Consider the following 21,003-nt stretch of genomic DNA (forward strand, 5'->3'; position numbering starts at 1 on the left):
CTCAGGACACAGCAGGGATAAGCGCAGGTGAGTCTGACCCTGCCCGTCTGGGAGCCCTGGCCTTCTCCAGAACCCCTGAGACACCTGGCCATCCATGAGCCTAGTCCTTAATGTCCCCTCCTCCACCCCCACTTCCAACCTCTCTCTGATAGCTGGCCCCAAACCATGTGCCCCTTATTGTGCCACTCCCCACACCCCTCTCTCTTGCTCCACTCTCCATCCTCCCATCTACCTTTCCTGTCTGGCCCCACGGCCACCTGCCCCCAGCCCTCCTGTCTCTATCCCTTTGTCCATCAGTGGTCTCTGGCTATTAACTGTCTACCCCCCACTCCGTGTCCCCTGCTCACTGTTCCTCTCCAAAAATACCTGTCCAGCCCCTCCTCGCTGCCCTCTGTCCACTCCTCCCTCTCACCCCTGTGAGTACGACACCAGCTGGTTCTTGATTTCCGTCCATCCCAAGGCTCCATCCTGAACTTCCCATCTGTGTGTTCATCTGTTCCTCTCTCCCGGGCTCCAGTGGGCCCTTCTCATCATCTCTGTCCCGGCTGCTCGCATCTCCCCCTCCCTATGCGTGGCTCCCATCTCACGAGCCCATCCCCAGGATGGACAAGTCACATCCATCTCCTCTCTCTGTCTCTCCCCCACCCCACCCAACATGGCCCCCCTCCCATTCCTCAGATATCCCGAGCTCTTCCCCACACTAGCTGCCTGCTCATGCTGTTCCCAAGGCCTGCCATGCTCTGCCCTACCCCACCCCCACTGCCCAGGACCGCCTCCTCTCCAGGCTCTTGGTAGCGTCTCTTTCCCAGCACTGTTGGAGAGTATTTTGTTTGTCTATGTCTTCTGTGGACTTGTTTACTCTTTGTCGCCTTTCATGGGATTGTGACACCAGGAAGTCAGAGCACGTGTGTGTGTGTGTGTGTGTGTGTGTGTGTGTGTGTGTGTGTCTTACCCTGTGGGAAGCACCTGACTCTGTGGTTGGTTGACGCTGGATGTTGGTATTTGCTGAATGAAGAAATGGTGTTGCACTGCCCATCCCAAAGTCTTTTCCCCCGGCCTGTGCACTCCCTCCTCGGGGTCTCCTTTTCCTATCCCTCCTTTTGTGCATCTCTACCCTTTGGGTGGACCTCTCAGGGTCTGCCCCTTGGCCTGTTCACCCCTATTCTCTATCTCTTCTTCCTTTCATGTCAGCCTCTGCCCCCCCCCCCGTGAGTTAGTTACTCTCTCCTTGTCTACCCATCCTTAATTTCTCTGTCTTTGTCCTTCTTCCTTGAACGTCCGTCACCTCGTCCATTCATCCCTGATTTCCCCACCTGTCCCTAATCTGTGTCCCCTTACCTTTCTTTCCCCCTACCTCTCTCATTCCACCCCTGGTCTCTCCACCCCCACCCAACTCCCCGTCGGCACCCACCCCTGCCCCGGCCCTTCCCAGTACAGGACCCACCGGTCATCATGTCGGGAGACTACGAGGATGACCTCTGCCGCCGGGCACTCATCCTGGTCTCGGAGCTCTGTGCACGGGTCCGAGACGCGGAAACCAGTGACAGGTGCCAGGAGTTGGACCTGAGGATCCGAGGCTACCCCCGAGGCCCAGATACAGGTCAGAACACTCCCCCACCTGCCGCCCCCGGCCGTCCCAGCCAGCCCCCCTGCTCTCTTCGGTTTCCAGGAACCCATAGTCTCCAGGGAATCAGAGAAGGGCCAGCTCAGCTGTCTGGCCCCACGGGAGCCTGTAGTCCCTCTCAAAGGCTTGCCTCCATCCTGCCCGCTGCTGGTTCCTTGTGCCCTTGATCTTCTCTTCTGATGGTGTTTTATTTTTAGTGAGCTTCTGGTGAGCGTTTACACGGCACACACACCAGATTCTTGTTCGACGGTCAGTGAACCAGTGGTCCATTGGTGTGTGTTAGATTCTTCACAGCATGTCAGCAGTTCACTGTCATGTCCCAGTTGTTCCCCATCCGGTGCTCTGGTTTCCCTGTGTGTCCCCTTTGCCCCCCATCTTCTCCTCTTGGCTTTAGAGGCAGGGTTGAACTCTGGTCTCCTCATCTCAAAGCAAACTTCACTCCCATCAGTCGATGCCAACTCATAGAGACCCTCTGGGAAAAGGTGGTTTCCGAGACTGTAACTCTTTGTGGGCGTGGACAGCCTCATCTTTCTCTCGAGGAGTGGCCGGTGGTTTTGAACTGCTGGCCTGAAGGTTGACAGCTCAATGTGTATGCAACCCACTGCGCTCCTGGGTCTCCTCTATATAGTTTTCTCGGGAGCACCGTGTGTGTGTCGAATGTGTGTCCTTATTTGACCTCCACTAAAAGGTGACCTTGAGGTGGTTTCAAGATTGTTCAAGATTGGAAACACATCTCAGGGTGGTCATCTCGGGACCCCTTCAGTCGCCACTGGCCTGGGAAGCCTGGACTTTTCAAAGAGTTTGAGAGTCTGTTCTGCTGCTTACTCGCCCCCCTCCCATTCTAGGGTGGCCCTGGCCAGAGCAGTAGGCAGTGATGGCCAGTCACTATCTAGTTCTTCTGGTCTCAGGGTAGATGAGGTCATGGCTCATATTGACTATCAGCCCTGTGACTAGTTTCTTCTCTGAGACTCGGGGGATTTGCCTCCCTGCAGTGAGTACCCCCTGCTTCCTCCCCCCCATTAAACATCCCTATTCAGCTCCATTTTTGCAGCCTAGTGGCTAAAAGTCCAGACCCAGGGGGCACGGAGTACTTGAGTTCAAATCCCACCTCCCCTGCTTGCTAACTCGATGGTCTTAAGCAAGCGATTCCTCTTTGGCACCTCAGTTTCCTCATATAGAAAATGGGGCTAAAGAATTAAAAGGACAAAGGTGGTCGGTGGGTCTGAATGGCTGACCTTGTGGGTTGAGCAGCACGGCGCCTGGTCCACAGTGTCACCAGGGCTCTCCTTAAGGGGGCTGACTGAAAATGATCGTCACAGTTCTGATTGATGAGAGAGAAAGGATACAGATTAAAGCAGCAAAGCAAAGAGGTGCATGGGGCAGGGTCCAGGGGAGACCAGGTGCGACGTTCCAGTTGTCCCCGCCCAGGAGAGCAGTGCCACTCAAGTCTCCGGACTGGGGTTAGTCACATAGGCTTGGCGGACCACCCACCCGGCTGAGCTTAGTCTCCAGCCTCTTCAATAGTCAGACTGCTGCCTGTAACCCAAAGACTGCCACACATCACACACGGTTAACACTTAGACCTGCTCTTTCCGGGGGGAAGGGGGGGAAGACAGGCCTTTCTACGCTCATCAAGAATGTCAGCCTCGAGCCCTGGTGGTGTAGTGGTTACACATTGGGCTGTGATCCACAGGGCTGGTAGTTCAAACCCACCAGCAGCTCTGAAGGAGAAAGAGTAGGCTTTCCACTCCCATAAAGAGTAAGAATGTCAGCCCCGGAAATGCACAGAGGCGGCTCTACCCTGTCCTACAGAGTCACTAGGAGCAGGATGTTTGTTTTATTTAATGTGATCCTCCAGGAGATCTGGTGGCACGGTGGATTAAGTGTTGGGCCGCTAACTACAAGATTGGGGGTTTTAATCCACCGGGCAGTCCAAGGGAGAAGGAGGAGGGAGACTCCTTGCTTCTGCGAATAGTTACAGCCTCAGGAATCCCCAGGGGCACTGGAGCGACTGAAGGATTTATTTTCTATCTTTCAAATGAAGATTCGTAATGGAATGGGCATCTCTTGGGGAAGCACTGAGGTGTTATAAATAGCTCAATGGTTAAGACGGTGTACTCTATTTTGCCACGCAGACCAGGTTCGAGTCCCAGCTCCTCTGCTCACTGGCAGTGTGACTTTGGGCAGGTGTCTTGTAACGATCACAGGAGCGTTGGGGCCGTAGGTTACAAATTGGACTGCTGACCTTAAGGTCGGCAGTTCTAAACCACCAGGCACGCCTCAGAAGAAAGATGGGCTTTCTACTAAATAGTTAAATCTCAGAAACCCACAGGGTCAGTTCTACCCTGTCCCTATAGGGGCGCTATTGAGTGGACATTGACCCCAGAGAAGAGTTTGAGTTTGCGGTTCTTGGGGTCATGGCGTTTAAGTGAAGACGCAGGCACAACTTGCTTAGGACAAACCCTAAGGGTGAGGCTCTCCGAAGTGACCTCTGCCCCACTCCTAACCCCTGACCTCTGCCCTCTCCAGACATCTCGGTGAGCCTGCTGTCCGTCATCGTGACCTTCTGTGGCATCGTCCTCCTGGGAGTCTCCCTCTTCGTGTCGTGGAAGTTATGCTGGGTGCCCTGGCGGGACAAGGGAGGCTCCGCTGTGGGCGGCGGCCCCCTGCGCAAAGACCTCGGGCCCGGGGTCGGGCTGGCAGGCTTGGTCGGAGGCGGCGGCGGGCACCACCTGGGGGCTGCCCTCGGTGGCCATCCTCTGCTGGGCGGCCCCCATCACCACGCCCACACGGCCCACCACCCGCCCTTCGCTGAGCTGCTGGAGCCCGGCGGCCTGGGAGGCTCAGACCCCCCGGAGCCCTCCTACCTGGACATGGACACCTACCCGGAGGCGGCTGCGGCCGCGGCGGCCGCGGTGGCTGCGGGAGTCAAACCGAGCCAGACGTCCCCGGAGTTGCCCTCGGAGGGCGGCGCCGGCTCCGGGTTGCTCCTGCTGCCCCCGAGCGGCGGGGGCTTGCCGAGCGCCCAGTCTCATCAGCAGGTCACCAGCCTGGCACCCACCACCACCAGGTGCGAGGGAAGATGGGCGGTGGTTGGGGGTCTACTCTGAACGCTTGCTCTTCCTCTGCGCCCGTTGCCCCATCTGCGACTCTCCAAACGGAGTCTTGGACAGGATGGGACTTGGGGTGTGCACTTGGCTGTTGGGGGGTTGGGGGTCCACTCCGAACACTTACTCTTTCTCTATGTCCCATTTCCCCATCTGGCCACCCCAGGGAGAGCGCTAGAGGGGTGGCTGGTGTCTCCGAGGCAGCCCTAGGGTTTCAGAATAACCAGAGGTGAGGGGTCTGGATACCTGAGTTTGAAGGAGGCTGGGGGCCTGAACTTCAGGGTCTAAGGGAGGAGGAAGGCTGGGCTCAAGACTCCTGGGTCTGAAGGAGGAGGGAAGTGGGGTTCAGGGCTTCAGAGTCTCAAGAAGGAAGAGCCTGGGGGTTCAGACTCCAGGATTTGGAGGTGGGATGAGGCTTGAACCTCTGAGTCCCTGGGGCATGGAGACAATTCCTCCCAGGAGCCGTGGCCCTGTTCATGATTCCCATTCTCCCTGTGCATGTCCTGGGTTCCAGACCTCCCCCAAGAAAGCAGATGTGGCCAGAGACCGCTACCTGGGGGATCACGTGCACCTTTTGGTTTCCCATAGGGAAGCTTTGCTAACACTACGCTCCCCTAAGGAACCCTAGTCAGCAAGCTTAGCACTTCGAACCCACCCACCGCTCCAAGGGAGAAAGATGGGGCTGTCGGCCCTCATAAAGACTGACAGCCTCGTAAACCCACAGGGGCAGTCCTACCCTGTCCTACTGGGTCCTCTCGAGGGGCATGAACTCAGTGGCAGTGAATTTGGTCTGGGGTTGAATTTGATGACACACAGGCACAAGGGGAGGAGGGGATCCCTGGGTCCCCACAAATGGTTAGGTGGCAGGCTGGCGGTGGAAACCCAGCCAGAGGTACCTCAGAAGAAAGGCCTGGCACTTGGCCTCCCAGATGTCACAGCCCTGCACAAAAGGGGTCACTGTGAGGTTGTGACATCCACTCCATAGAAAGTGGTTGGGTATTTTGGCCCTGGTTTGGTTTGGTTGGGAGTCCTGGTTATGCACTGGGCCGTTGGAAAAAAACCCAGCTGCTCCACGGGAGAAAGAAGAGGCTTTCTATTCATGTAAAAAGTTACAGGGGCAGTTCTACCCTGCCCTGCAGGGTTGCTATGAGTGGGCATGAACTTCAGGGTAGTTGAGAGTTAGAGTTGGTCTGGTCTGGCATGAAGCCCGAGCTGTGTGACCTAGGAAACAGCGCCACGACCGTCACCGCCTGGATGTTGTTGCTCACTGTCCAAGGAGGTGGGTGGTCTGCCGATCTCCTCAGACCAGGTCAAAGCTGCAGATGCCAGCGGAGGGAGGATCCTCCAGGAGGCAACCGTCTCTGGTGGGAAGGGGCTGGGGCTGCCTGCCCATGGCGGTGTCTCTGCTGAGACCCATAGGGAAAGGAAGTTAACCAGGCCCAGAGGTGCACCATGTCAGTGGTGCATGTGTAAGCCCATGTTCAGCCTGGGCAGAGGGGAGAGCTGGGAGTTCCAGACAGGAGGGTGCAATCGTGCAAAGGAGAGCACAGTGCATTCTGGGAACCGTCGTTAGTAGGACTCAAGAGTAAGTTTGAAAAGAGCACTTTAGGAGATGAGACTGTGAATGGGGATGGGGGGGGGGGGGAGTTTTACAGACCATGAAGAGCCCTGAGCGCTGGACTCAAGAGCCGGGGTTCATCCTGAGGGTACTGGGGAGCCATGGAAGGGTTGTGATCAGGGCAGGATGGAGTCAGTGCCGGGTATGAGGCCCCAGGAGAGATGGCCCCCAGAGGGAGAGAGACCGTGCAGCGGCTGTGGGGAGAGAGGTGGGAGGGACAGTCAGGAGAGGGGCAGGGGTCTGTGTGTGGGCAGACCAGGGAGGGAAGAGGTGAAGATGCTGCCTGGGAGTCTGGCCAGGTGGTCACCTGTAAATCTTCAGGGTGTTAGAAAGTGTCTTCTTGAGGCGGGAGGAAGAGGGAGAGGGGGACCCTAGGTAGGTCACTAGGATAAAGCCATCGGTCACTTGGAGTCAGAATAGACTCGATGGCAGTGGGTCTAGGTTTTCTTTTTCTTTCTTGGTGGATTTGGGGGAAAGCTCTGGTGGTACAGTGGCTAAAATGCTCTGCTGCTAGCCCACAAGTCAGCAGTTCAAACCTACCTGCTTCCATAAACAGTCAAAAAAAATTTTTTAAACCATTGCCATCAGGCTCTTTCTGACTCTGGGAGACTGGGACTCGCATTTCCATGACTGTCCACCGTTACCGGGGCAGCCGGCCTCCTCTTTCTCCCTTGGAGCAGCTAGTGGGTTCAAACTGCCTTCTTTTTCGTTGGCCACCCATGACTTTACCTCCCTGTGCCCCCAGGGCTCCTTGAGAAAGAAGGACCAAGCCCGATTCACTGCCAACTGCCCCAATGGATGTCTCTTTTATTTATTTTATTTTCTATTATTTTATTTTCAACACTTTTACTGACATCTGCCCATCTACAATTCAGTAGTTCAGTCAGAGCCAGAGAGTTGTCCAATCACCAGCACAGTTTTAGAACAGTTTCTTGGTTGTTGTACTCATCGGGATTAGCTCCCCAGCCCGGCACCTCCCCTGCCACACCCCCAAGGAAGCATGGATCCAGTTACTGTCTCTGTTGATTTACCTATGCTGGATTTCCTATACAGAAAAACATTCAAAACCCAACCAACACGCGAACAAACAAACCCAAACTAACAAGCATAACAAGGTCAAACAGATCAAAACCGTAATCGAAAAGAAAGCAGAGAATATTAAAAACCGGAACAGATTTAAATGGATCCTAAGGGAGATCAAATGACCGAGCACTAAATTTAGCCTTCCTGCATCTGCAACAATCCACTTCTAACGCATCCTGCTTGTGAGCAAGGCGATTCACAACCCTGGGCCGTGACCAGAGGGGATTCACCAGGGGCTAATCCCACTTGCATTTTGGGCATAGAGAGCCTCAGCTATCTCCCACAGAGCTGCTGGTGGTTTTGAACTACCGGCCTTGCAGCTAGCAGCCCAACAGGTCACCACTATGCCACCAGGGTTCATGTGTGAAGAAGAAAGAAAGGATGGATGGAAGAGGGAAATTCTAGGCCAGGGGGAAAGCAAGGTCACACGTGGGTGAGGCTGAGGCCTGAGCTGGGCCCAGGGCTGTAGAGACAGAAAGGAGGAGGAGAGCTGAAGAGATTTCAGAAAGCGTACATGGTCTATGCTGTGTAAGGAGTGGGTTACACATCCGGGCTGCTAACCGTAAGGTCAACGGTTCTAGCCCACCAGCCTCTGCGAGGGAGAAAGGTGAGAGGGTCTGCATTGGTGAAAGAATTACAGCCTTGGAAACCCTGTATAGAGAGGGAGTCACTAAGAGTCAGAATCAACTCCATGGCAGTGGGTTTGGTTTGGTTTTTAATTGGTGCTGTGTGGGGTCAACAGTTTGAGTCCAGGAGGATGACTCTGCAGGGGCGCATCCTTTCCTGCCTGCTGATGGGGAAACGGCTCAGAAAGGGCAAATGGTTGGTTTGAAGTCGCTCAGTGAGTGCGCGGGGAAGTTGGGGAAGAAGGCGGGGCGCTAACGCAACTTCTGTCTCCCAATACACACCTCCCTGAACCACCCCTCCCCCCCCCCCCCCCCCCCCCGCAGGTACCCGGCCCTGCCTCGGCCTCTCACCCAGCAGACACTGACTCCGCAGCCGGACCCGGGCAGCGAGGAGCGGCCGCCAGCCCTGCCTGTGCCCCTGCCAGGCGGCGAGGAAAAAGCCAAGCTGATCGGGCAGATCAAGCCCGAGCTGTACCAGGGCGCTGGGCCGGGCGGCCGCAGGGGCGCCTCCGGGGCGCCCGGCTCCGGCGAGACGGGCGCGCCTTGCGGCCGCATCAGCTTCGCACTGCGCTACCTCTATGGCTCGGACCAGCTGGTGGTGCGCATCCTGCAGGCCCTTGACCTCCCCGCCAAAGACTCCAACGGCTTCTCCGACCCCTACGTCAAGATCTACCTACTGCCCGACCGCAAGAAGAAGTTTCAGACCAAGGTCTGGGCCGTGGGGAGCGAGCAGCTGTGGGTGGGGGCTTCCCTGAGGGCAGGGGAGCAGGACTCCAGGGTCAGATGGAAGAGGGGGCTTAGGGTCAGGACCCCTGGGTCAGAAGAAATAAGGGGCTTAGGCTTAGGAACCCTGGGCTGAGGGAGGAGGGGCTGGAGTCCAGGTCTGAGGAAGGAGGGCTGGGGGTCAGGACTCCTGGTCTGAGGGAGGAGGGCTGGGGGTCAGGACTCCTGGTCTGAGGGAGGAGGGCTGGGGGTCAGGACTCCTGGTCTGAGGGAGGAGGGCTGGAGGTCAGGACTCCTGGTCTGAGGGAGGAGGAGGGCTGGGGGTCAGGACTCCTGGTCTGAGGGAGGAGGGCTGGGGGTCAGGACTCCTGGGTCAGAGGGAGGAGGGTTCTGAGACTCCTGGGTCTGACAGAGAAGGGCCGGTGGGCATAGCGTCCGCCCCTCTCCACCCTGCCAGGTGCACAGGAAGACCCTCAACCCCGTGTTCAACGAGACCTTCCAGTTCTCGGTGCCCCTGGCCGAGCTGGCGCAGCGCAAGCTCCACTTCAGCGTCTATGACTTTGACCGCTTCTCGCGGCACGACCTCATCGGCCAGGTGGTGCTGGACAACCTCCTGGAGCTGGCCGAGCAGCCCCCCGACCGCCCGCTGTGGAGGGACATCGTGGAGGGCGGCTCGGTCAGTGCCCACAGTCCTACCGGCCCTTGAGCGGGAGCCGGAACTCCTTGGCTTGAAGCCCCCACCCCCACCCCCTATTTCATAACCTTCTAACTGCAGGTCCCCCAGAGTCCTTTTCCCTTTTAAACACTGACCTCGTGGAGACAACAGGGATCCCTGGTGATCTAGTGGGTTACGAACCACGGCGCTGCTAACCCTGAGCTCAGCAGTTCGAAACCCCTGCTGTTCCGTGGAAGCAAAATGAGGCTGTGTGGTCCAGCAAAGACTGACAGTCCCAGAAACCCACGGGGAGGGGCAGTTTTCCCCTGTCCCATAGGTCCCTCTGAGTCACAATCGACTCGATGGCAGTGAGTTTGGTATTGCAGGTTGTTTATTGAGACAGTCATATTGTCGGCATCCACACCAGAATAGGTAATGAGGTCATAGGGTGCCGTGCCCATGTCCCCCGTGATAAATGTCAGCACAATGCCTTAGCCACCCCCTTCTGAGGTCCCTGGGTGGACACAAACGCTTGATGTTTGGCCGCTCACCTAAAGGTTGATGGCTCAAACCCACCCAGCGGCACCCCAAGAAGAGAGGCCTGATGATCTATCTGCCTGCGTAAAGCTGACAGCCAAGAACAGCCTATGGAGCAAGTGCCACACTGTTGCCCATGGGGGGGGGGGGGCGTCACCGTGAGTCGACCTTGGAGGGCAGCAGGTCTGTTTGGTATTTAAAAATTTTTTAAATTTAATTAATTTTTTTTAACTCCCTTCGACTTCTGATAAGGAGTCCAGGTGGCTTAGAGGTGGTGACACGCTGGGCTGCCAACCCCAAGGTTCGCGGTTTGAGATCATCAGCCGCTGCGTGGGAGAAGGGAGAGGATGTTCTTCCCGTAAATAGCTGCAGTGTCGGAAACCCACAGGGGGCTGCTCTACCTGCCCTGTCAGGTTGTCATGTGTCAGAGTGACCCGATGGCAGGGGATTTGGGGTTTGGGGACTTCCGATAAAGGAACTCCCCGTGGTGTGCCTGGGAAGAGTTGGGTGGCACACCTCAGGGTCGGCAGTTCAAAACCGCCAGCCGCTCCTCAGGAGAAAGATGAGGCTGTGTACTCCCCACCCAGAGCGACAGGCTTGACAACCCATGAAGGCAGTTTGGCTCCGTCCTTCGGGGTTGCTGCCGTCAACTGCACGGCAGGGAGTTTTTTCACTGCCGACCAGGGGACTCCTGGTGGAACGTGGGTTCCGTGTCGGGTTGCTCACCTTGGGGTTAGCAGTTCAAACCCAGCAGCTGCTCCGAGGGAGAAAGATGAGGCTGCCTGCTCCGGGCAGATTGACAGTCTCGGAAACCCATGGGGCCAGTTCTACCCTGTCGTATAGAGTCTCCAGTAGACAGTGTTGTTTGTTGTTGTCATCCTTGTTGTCAGGTGTCATTGAATCAGTTCCGACTCACAGCAGCTCCACAGACCCCAGCCTCTTCCTGCACCCACCCCACAATTGTTCTTCGGTTTGAGCCCCTGGATGCAGCCATGGCGTCAGCCCAGCTCCTTGCGGGCCTTCCTCTGATGTCCCTCTCCGGGGACTGGTCTCTCCTGACAACCTGTGTAACGTATGTGAGACCAAGTCTCGGCATCCTTTCCTTGAAGGAACCTTCTGGCCATACTTCTTCCAAGCCCGGTTTGTTCGCTTGGCAGTTCCTGGCACTTGCCATGTTCTTCTCCAGAGCCACGATTCTACCGCACCGATTCTTTTTGGGGTTTCCATAGGCAATGTCCAACTGGCACACGCGTTGGCGGCGATTGGAAATAACCAGGATTCGGTCAGGCGCCCCTTAGTCCTCAAAGGAACAGGCTTGCTTTCCCCACGCTTTAATGCGGTCTCGTGAGGCCAATTCACCCAAATGCAACGCAGTCGTTTGACCTCTCGACTGCTGCTTTCCCTGTGCATCGATTGTGGTTGGGCTTACTGGCAACCGCCTGCCCACCGGCTGACTGCCTCCGATCTCAACTCCCTGCCTCCACCTCTGACTTCTGCTTTCTGACCCCCTCCCACCCCCAGCCCCTTCGATTTCTTAGGGTTGTGGTTCTTCCTCCTTCCATCCAAGACTTTCCAACACCTGACTTCTTTCTGGAACCCCCAGCCTCTGAGCTTAAACGGTCAGGCTCCTGACCTCCAACATCCATCCAAACTCATTGCATCTTTGCTGCCCCCACCCAAATCCTAATAACCTGACCTCACAGGCCTCAGACATACTGGGATGCCCAATGCTCTGACACGCCCCCAAAATTCCCCAGGCGCCCAGACTACCGGACCCCAAGCTCCAGCATTGCCACCAGCCCCTTCCATTTCGTATGTCCTCTGACTTCCAGCACCTCAATTCTGCACACCCAAGTGCACCCCCAGCCCAGCTCACAGATTCTCATGGGGTATCCTGCCCCCTGCACCCAGCTGCAGAACGCCCATCATTCCAACTTTCTTTCAGGCTGGGTATCGATCTCAATGTATGTGAGAGGGTGGGGGAGGAAGAGGAGAGTAAGTGAGCCCTGTCCATTTATCAGGAGAGGGTTACAGCTGCCCGCTGGACCACCAAGGCCAGCCTCAGTTTCCCCACTTGTGTTATGAACCTGAGACCTCAGCCCCTTCCATTGGCCACCTTCACAGGGGTTTTGCCCCACCCTTGTTCAGTCCCCCCAAAACCCATCCCTGAGAAACCAGTGCCTAGTTCCTAGACTCCCTCAACAGAGTTAATGAATGGTCCCAGCAAAGCACCCCGTCCCTGTGGGGCCCTCTCGGCTTCCACTTTTGACTCCTCTGTGTCTCTCTGGATTCTCATTTTCTTGTTTTAAAAATCATTTTATTAGGGGCTCATACAACTCCCACCACAATCCATACACACATCAATTGTGTAAAGCACATTTGTACATTCATTGCCCTCATCATTCTCAAAACATTTGCTCTCCACTTAAGCCCCTGGCATCAGCTCCTTGTTTTCCCCTTTCTCCCTGCTCCCCCCTCACTCATGAACCCTTGATAATTTATAAATTATTATTTTGTTATATCTTGCACTGTCTGACATCTCCCTTCACCCACTTTCCTGTTGTCCGTCCCCCAGGGAGGAGGTTATATGTAGATCCTTGTAATCGCTTCCCTCTTTCCACCCCGCCCTCCCTCCACTCTCATGGTATTGCCACTCTCACAACTGGTCCTGAAGCGATCATCTGCCCTGGATTCCCTGTGTTTCCCGTTCCTATCTGTAGCAGTGTACATCCTCTGGTCTAGCCGGATTTGTAAGGTAGAATTGGGATCATGATGGGGGAGGAGCATTTAGGAAGTAGAGGAAAGTTATGTTTCATCATTGCTACATTGCACCCTGTCTGGCTTGTGTCCTCCCCATGACCCTTCTGTAAGGAGATGTCCAATTGTCCAATGGGCTTTGGGTCTCCACTCCACACTCCCCCTCATTCACAAATGATATGATTTTTTGTTCTGATGATACCTGATCCCTTCAGCAGCTCGTGGTCACACAGGCTGGTGTGCTTCTTCCATGTGGGCTTTGTTGCCTCTGAGCTAGATGGCCGCTTGTTTACCTTCAAGCCTTTAAGACCCCAGATGCTATCTCTTTTGATAGCCAGGCACCATCAGCTTTCTTCACCACATTTGCTTATGCACCCATTTGTCTTCAGGGAAGTGAGCACACGATGGTATGTTTTTTTTGTTCTTTGATGCCTGATAACTGATCCCTTCGGCACCTCATGATCATGCAGGCTGGTGTGCTTCTTCCATGTGGGTTTTGTTGTTTCTGAGCTAGGTGGCCGCTTGGATTCTCCTTTTCTACCCCTCATCTTCATGAGGGGGGCTTGGTTTGCAGTCACCTTAGATCAACCCAAAGATTGGCCATCCAAGCCTGCCCAGTGTGGCTGTAGAAGAGTCTCGCTTCTATGAAAGTTTCTTTCTTTCTTTCTTTCTCTCTCTCTCTCTCTCTCTCTCTCTCTCTCTCTCTCTCTCTCTCTCTTTCTTTTTTCCCAAACCCACTACCATCAAGTCAATTCTAGCTCATACTGCCCCTCGAGAGGGTTTCCATCAAGAAGCAGGTGGTGGGTTTGAACCACCAACCTCACGATTAGCAACCCACCCCCAACCCCGCCAGCCCCGCACTCAGCCCCCAGCTCTACCAGGACACCTTTCTAAGAAAGCCCTGTGATGCACGCTTTACCCATGGGGTTACCACGAGGCAGGCTGGACTCGAGGGCATGGATTTGTTTTTATCGCATCCTTGTCACTCGGTCTTCCCTCATTCCTTCAACTACCTTGTTGGGGTTTTTTGTTTTTATTTTTTCAAAATTGGTGTGACCCTTGAGTCCTTGATCCAGGACGTCCAGCAGTAGATCGCAGGCAGAGAGCAGCGTGCCAGAGACATCTCTGGTGGGCAGGGTCCTTAGGGGGACTGCTGGGAAGAGGGGCTTGGGGAGCTGAGCTTTGCAGGATGGGGAGGAGTCAAGAAAGAAGGACCAACTGTGAGGGTAGAGTGTGGGGCTGGCTCAGAGCAGTGGCCCACAGGGGCCCAGACCAGGCCCCCTCTGGATCTCCGTCCCCTTCTCTCTTTGGGCTTCATCTGTCTCTCTCCCTCTAGATCTCTGGCCCCCTCTGGATCGCCCCCACCTCTAGGTCTTGGTCCAATTCTCTCTCTGTTTCTGTATCTCTCTGGGTCTCTGTTCCCCTATGGTTCTCTGTCCCCTTCTCTCTTTGGGTCTGCCCCCCCCCCTTCTGTGTCTTTGTGCAGTTCTCTCTGTTTCTTTATCTGTCTTTCTATGGTTCTCTGACTCCCCCCACCCCCACCCCCGCTTTTAGGCCTCTCTTCCCTTCCCTCTGCACTTCTGTATCCCTCTCTCAGGGTCTCTGTCTCCCTCTGGCCCTCCTGGACTGTATCTGGGGCGGGGTGAGGTGGAGGGAGGGATCTTCCTAAAGGGGTCTGTCTCGGTGTGTTAGTCTCTGTCTCAGCCTGTTTCTCACTGTGTGTGTGTTGGCTCCCCCTTCCTCCCCCCACACAGACTTCCCCTCTCCCTACAGAACAAATAGGCTTTGATGGCCAGTCCCCCAGGGCAGGCAGGCCAGTGGAAGTAGGCAGCTGTGTCTGTGTGTTAGTGAGGTGGGGGGTGTCCCCCATCCGGGGCCCAGAGTCAGACTGCTAAGTGGATTGGAAGTCTAAGCACTGAGGGTCTTCAAGGGGAACCTGGGGCTCTGGAGTGCTGTGGGGGGGTGGGGGGGTGGAAGGGCTGAGACACTGCATGGAGCCACCTCCTCTTCCATCCACTGCAGGAAAAGGCAGACCTTGGAGAGCTCAACTTCTCCCTCTGCTACCTCCCCACGGCCGGGCGCCTCACCGTGACCATCATCAAAGCCTCTAACCTCAAAGCAATGGACCTCACCGGCTTCTCAGGTGGGCATGGGCACTATCCCCTTCCCCTCCCACCCCCCTATACCCACACAGACAACTCAGTCTAAGGGAGGAGGTGTGGGGCCTGAACTTATGGTCTCAGGGAGGAGGGGCTGGGGGTCAGGACTCCTGGTCTGAGGGAGGAGGGCTGGGGGTCAGGACTCCTGGTCTGAGGGAGGAGGGCTGGGGGTCAGGACTCCTGGTCTGAGAGAGGAGGGCTGGGGGTCAGGACTCCTGGTCTGAGGGAGGAGGAGGGCTGAGGGTCAGGACTCCTGGTCTGAGAGAGGAGAGCTGGTGGTCAGGACTCCTGGTCTGAGGGAGGAGGAGGGCTGGGGGTCAGGACTCCTGGTCTGAGGGAGGAGAAGTGGGGGGGTCAGGACTCCTGGTCTGAGGGCAGGCAGAGGGCTGGGCAGGCTCAGCGGTCTGTCCCCGCCCCCAGACCCCTACGTGAAAGCCTCTCTGATCAGCGAGGGGCGGCGCCTGAAGAAGCGGAAAACCTCCATCAAGAAGAACACGCTGAACCCCACGTACAACGAGGCGCTGGTGTTCGACGTGGCCCCCGAGAGCGTGGAGAACGTGGGGCTCAGCATCGCTGTGGTGGACTATGATTGGTAAGGGGTTGCAAGCAGGGAGGGGAGAGGGTGGTCATCGGGAGGGGTGCTTGGCCCCAACCCGCCGCTAACTCCCTACCCTCGGTCCCCCAGCATCGGCCACAACGAAGTGATCGGCGTGTGCCGCGTGGGGCCGGAGGCCGCGGACCCTCACGGGCGCGAGCACTGGGCAGAGATGCTGGCCAACCCCCGCAAGCCCGTGGAACACTGGCACCAGTTGGTGGAGGTGAGTGACCCTCACCGCCCTCCCCTGGACCTCGCGCCCCTGCGTTCACCTGCCCACTTCTTCGTCCGCCATGCTCCATGCACGACGCCCACCTGTCTCTATGGGCCCAGGGGCTAAGAGCTGCAGTGGGAATCCGCGCTCAACCACGCCATGCTCCCGCTGTCCTCTGCAGATGGGAAGCGGGGCTGCTAATGGACTCCACAGCCCCCCGGGTGGTGCATATGCGTTCGCGTTGTCACTATGTAAAGCTTAGTAGTCCACGGGAGAAAGGCCTGGCAGTCATTTTCCCACAAGATGACAGCTGGGAGAACCTTGCTCAGCTCACAACACCTGGGGCCGCCATTAGTGAGGATCAATGGGAGGGTTGACAGTTGGTTAATAATATACCAGTGAGGTGGTATAGCATCTACCTGCGAGGTCTATACAGGTGAGGTAATAGAGCAGCTACCAGTGAGGTAATATTGCATCTACCTGCGAGGTTTATACAACCTACAGGTGAGGTAGTAGAACATCTACCTGTGAGATAATAGAGCATCTACTGTGGAGGTCTATACAGGTGAGGTAATAGAGCATCTACCTGCGAGGTCTATACAGCCTACAGGTGAGGTAGTAGAACATCTACCTGTGAGGTAATAGAGCATCTACCTGCGAGGTCTATACAAGTGAAGTAATAGAGCATCTACCAGTGAGGTGATGAGTATGTACCTGTGAGGTCTATACAGGTGAGGTAATAGAGCATCTACCAGTGAGGCAGTGAGTATGTACCTGCAAGGTCTATACAGGTGAAGTAATAGAACATCTACCAGTGAGGTAAAATAGCATCTACCTGTGAGGTAATATAGCATAGGGTGAGGTAATATACCTAATATACCTGGCTGCCTAATATAGCATTACAGGCAAGGTACTACAGCATAGGTGAAATAATACAGCATACAGGTTAGATAATATAATGCACAAATGAGATATGTAGTGTACAGGTGAGGTAATATACAGGTGAGATAATATAGTGGGCAGGTGAGGTAATATAGTGTGCAGGTAAGATAATACAGTGTACAGGTGAGATAATATAGCATGAAGGTGAGGCAATACAGTGTACAGGTGAGATAATAGAGCTTACAGATGTGGTCATATAGCATACAGGTGAGATAATATAGCATACAAATTAGGTGATATAGCATACAGGTGAGATAATATAGTGTACAGGTGAGGTAATATAACATACAGGTAAGATAATACAATGTGCAAATGAGATAATATATCTTATAGGTGAGGTAATGTAGCATATGAGTGAGAGAGCATGTAAGTGAGGTAATACAGATGAGATAATATAGCATGCAGGTGAGGTAATGCAGCATACAGGTGAGGCAATATAGCATACAGGTGAGGTAATACAATATACAGATGAGGTAATAGAGCATGAAGGAGAGGTAATACAGCATACAGATGAGGTAATATAGCATACAGGTAAGGAAATACAGCCTACAGGTGAGGTAATATAGCATACAGGTAAGGCAGCATACAGGTGAGGTAATATAGCATACAGGTGAGCTGATATAACATACAGATGAGGTACTACAGCACACCAGTGAGGTAATGGTATTTCACTCCAGGATATGCCCTTACCAGTTAATCAACCTCATGCCATCAAACCCTGGTGGCGTCGTGGGTGACACTTTGTTAACTACAAGGTGGCTAGTTCCAACCCACTGGCTGCTCCCAGAAAGAAAGATGAGGCTGTCTGCTCCCCTCATGATTGACAGCCTCGCAAACCCGCAAGGTTTCCAATAAACAACCTGGGCTGACCCTTGATTTAAAATGGTGTCCATCCTGGACCAAGGAGTTGCTATGCTATAGAGATTTCACCGAACTACAATTTCTCTGGGCCACTGAGATCACGGTGCCCCGTTAGGACACACTGAGGGTAGATGCCAGACTGGCCTCATCCTAGTTTGGGCTGTGAAGTGCTCGCTCAAGTGTTGCACAGGTGAAATTCTCTATTGTTCACTGCAAGGTTTCTGGTTTGAACCCATACAAGAATTCCTTGGGAGAAAGTTTTAGTGATCTGCTCTCAGAAGGAGAAATGACCGCCTTGAGGTCTGTGAACCTGCAGGCCACCAAGGTTAAGTGGCGTAAGATAATCCATAAGCTGATCTACATCCCATCTTGGTGAGGATCGACTGAGGCCTTACAGAATCAAGTGCAGCCATGTAAGGTGCACCCATTGTCTCTCCCATCTGCATGAAAATCAAAGGCACGTGGAGATAGAATTAGTCCAACGGACTAATTCATGGCTCACAGGAAACGGCAGAGCTTCACCACCCAGAGACCAGAAGAACTGTCAACTCCTTTGAAACGGACCACATTAGAAGCTCCTGTAATCAGAGAGAAGAGATGGAATGAAATTCAATTTCTTAGAAGAAGAAGGAGGAGGAGGAGGGGGGGGAGGAGGAGGAGGGGGGGGGAGGAGGAGGAGGAGGAGGGGGGAGGAGGAGGAGGAGGAAGAGGAGGAGGAGGGGGGGAGGAGGAGGAGGAAGAGGAGGAGGAGGAGGAGGAAGAGGAGGAGGAGGAAGAAGAGGAGGAGGAGGAGGAGGAGGAGGAGAAGAAGAAGAAGAAGAAGAAGAAGAAGAAGCAGAAGCAGCAGCAGAAGAAGAAGAAGAAGAAGAAGAAGAAGCAGAAGCAGCAGCAGCAGCAGCACAGTGGTTGGGAAAAGACTGGTGGGCCCCTGCCGGCACACCAGGGCGGCATGCACTACTTACCCAGGGGGAAAGACCTGAACGAGCACATCTGTCTTGGGAGAAGTACAGCCAGAATGCTCCATAGAAGCAGGTATGACAAGAAGACTTCATCTCGCGTACTTTGCACGTGTTGTCAGGAGAGACCAGTCCCTGGAGAAGGACATCATGTTTGGTGAAGTCAATGGGCCGCTGAAAAGAGGAAGCCCTTCAAGGAGATGGATGGAGACAGTGAGCTCACACTTAACAATTGTGAGGATGACGAGGCACTGGGCAGTGTTTCCGGCTACTGCCCATAGACCCGGAGCCCGGGAGGTATAGTGGCTCCCTGTTGAGCTTCTAACCACAAGGTCAGCAGCTCAAAACCACCAGGTGCTTTTCGGCAGAAAGACGAGGCTTCCGAGTCCCGTTAAAAAGTTACGGTCTCGGTAACTCACAGGGACAGTTCTACCCTATCATACAGAGTCACTATGAGTCGGCATCCACTCAGCGGTTGTGAGGTGTTTTTGTTTAATTTATTGTACGGCACAGGAGTCAGAACACGACTGCAAAAGCACGAGTCAGAATGAACTCTAAGGAGGGGCTGGGTTTTTGTGTTTGGGAGCGATGTCATTTTCTTTTTTGTAAGATCATTTTATTGGGGTCTCGTACAGCTCTTACAACAATCCACACATCAGTTGTATCAAGCCTATTTGGACGTATGTGGCCATCACCATTTTCTAAACATTCACTTAGTATTTGAACCCTTGGTATCAGTTCCTCTCTCTTCCCTCCCCCATGAGCCCTTGATAAATTATAATTTATAATTTTTTTCATAGCTTACATCGACCACTGTCTCCCTTCATCCACATTTCTGTTGTCCATCCCCCTCAAGGGGCGGGAGGGCTATGTGTCAATCATTGCCATCGGTTCCCCTTTTTCTCCCCCCATACCCTACCCTCCCGGTGTCGATATTCCCATTTTGGTTCCTGGGGGGGGGGGGGTTATCTGATCTGGATTCCATGTGTCGTGAGCAATTACCTGTACCAGTTTACAGGCTCTACTCTAGCCAGAACTGAAAGGCAGGACTGGGCTCATAATAGTGGGGATGGGGTGGGGTGGTGGGGAAGCCTGAAGGAAGCAGAGGAATATTGTGTGTTTCATCAGTGCTTTACTGTGCCCTGGTTAAAGAACTCAGGTGATGCATGGGTTAAGCACTTGGCTGCTAAACTGTAAGGCCAGTGGTTCGAAACCGCCAGGCACCCACCACACAGGTAGGCACTCTGCTTCTGTCAGCCTTGGAGACCCTCGAGGACACATCTACCCGGTTCCTTAGGGTGACTATGAATCTGAATCAACTCCATTTCCTGACCCCATTCATTCATTCATTCATTCATTCATTCATTCCAGTTTTCTCTTCTACCCACCATGGTTCAGGCCCCCTGCTGGACACTGAGAGCCTTCAAACCCAGGCCTGGCACTGATCCAGAATTTCAGGGGCCCCAGAGCCGGCCTTCCCTTGCCCTGTACCAGCCTCCTCGGCACCCCCACCCCCTTACAGTGTCCCCTGGTCAGAGTCCCAGGCCCAGCAAGTTCAGCTTGTCCTGTCCACACACCAGGGCCTTGGGGGCCTCTGGCGTGGTCTCCCAGCCTGTAGAATGGGACTGAGGGGAGAGCACCAGTGTGCCAGGACACGGGAGGGCTGTGTAGCAGTCATGGCCTGCTGCCCCTGCTTCCCATGCCCCCTGTCCCCAACCTCTGCCTTTCCCTCTTCAGGAGAAGACTCTAACAAGCTTCACAAAAGGCAAAGGACTGTCCGAGAAGGAGAGCTCAGAGTGAGGGGTGAGCGGCAGAGTGCGGAGGAAGCCAGGGAGGAGGGCTGGGGGTCAGGACTCCTGATCTGAGGCAGGAGGAGGGCTGGGGGTCAGGACTCCTGGTCTGAGGGAGGAGGGCTGGGGGTCAGGACTCCTGGTCTGAGGGAGGAGGAGGGCTGGGGGTCAGGACTCCTGGTCTGAGGGAGGAGGGCTGGGGGTCTGGTCACCTGGTCTGAGGGAGGAGGGCTGGGGGTCAGGACTCCTGGTCTGAGGGAGGAGGAGGGCTGGGGGTCAGGACTCCTGGTCTGAGGGAGGAGGAGGGCTTGGGGTCAGGACTCCTGGTCTGAAGGAGGAGGAGGGCTGGGGGTCAGGACTCCTGGTCTGAGGGAGGATGGCTGGGGGTCAGGACTCCTGGTCTGAGAGAGGAGGAGGGCTGGGGGTCAGGACTCCTGGTCTGAAGGAGGAGGAGGGCTGGGGTTCAGGACTCCTGGTCTGAGGGAGGAGGAGGGCTGGGGGTCAGGACTCCTGGTCTGAGGGAGGAGGGTTGGGGGTCAGGACTCCTGGTCTGAGGGAGGAGGAGGGGCTGGGGGGTCAGGACTCCTGGTCTGAGGGAGAAGGAGGGGCTGGGGGGTCAGGACTCCTGGTCTGAAGGAGGAGGAGGGCTGGGGGTCAGGACTTCTGGTCTGAGGGAGGGGCTGGGGGTCAGGACTCCTGGTCTGAGGGAGGAGGGTTGGGGGTCAGGACTCCTGGTCTGAGGGAGGAGGAGGGCTG

General features: G+C 55.1%; 1 protein-coding gene across 1 annotated transcript; it reads left to right on the forward strand.

Annotated features, from left to right (window-relative positions):
* Nucleotides 1–1,452: 1,452 nt before the first annotated feature.
* SYT3 (synaptotagmin 3) lies at nucleotides 1,453–20,257 on the forward strand. The gene is made up of 8 exons (XM_075537055.1): nucleotides 1,453–1,600; nucleotides 4,154–4,694; nucleotides 8,383–8,767; nucleotides 9,239–9,457; nucleotides 14,753–14,873; nucleotides 15,310–15,481; nucleotides 15,575–15,707; nucleotides 20,195–20,257. Exons 1-8 carry the CDS (start codon nucleotides 1,453–1,455, stop codon nucleotides 20,255–20,257), a joined length of 1,782 nt encoding a protein of 593 aa, XP_075393170.1.
* Nucleotides 20,258–21,003: the final 746 nt, after the last annotated feature.

Source organism: Tenrec ecaudatus, chromosome 18 (assembly GCF_050624435.1).
Source record: "Tenrec ecaudatus isolate mTenEca1 chromosome 18, mTenEca1.hap1, whole genome shotgun sequence".
Lineage (NCBI taxonomy): Eukaryota > Metazoa > Chordata > Mammalia > Afrosoricida > Tenrecidae > Tenrec > Tenrec ecaudatus.

Coding starts and splice junctions, on each gene's coding strand:
- SYT3 (XM_075537055.1), top strand. CDS start 1,453: ATGTCGGGAGACTACGAGGATGACCTCTGCCGCCGGGCACTCATCCTG. Junction 8,768..9,238: donor AGAAGAAGTTTCAGACCAAG/GTCTGGGCCGTG, acceptor CCACCCTGCCAG/GTGCACAGGAAGACCCTCAA. Junction 14,874..15,309: donor GGACCTCACCGGCTTCTCAG/GTGGGCATGGGC, acceptor CCCCGCCCCCAG/ACCCCTACGTGAAAGCCTCT.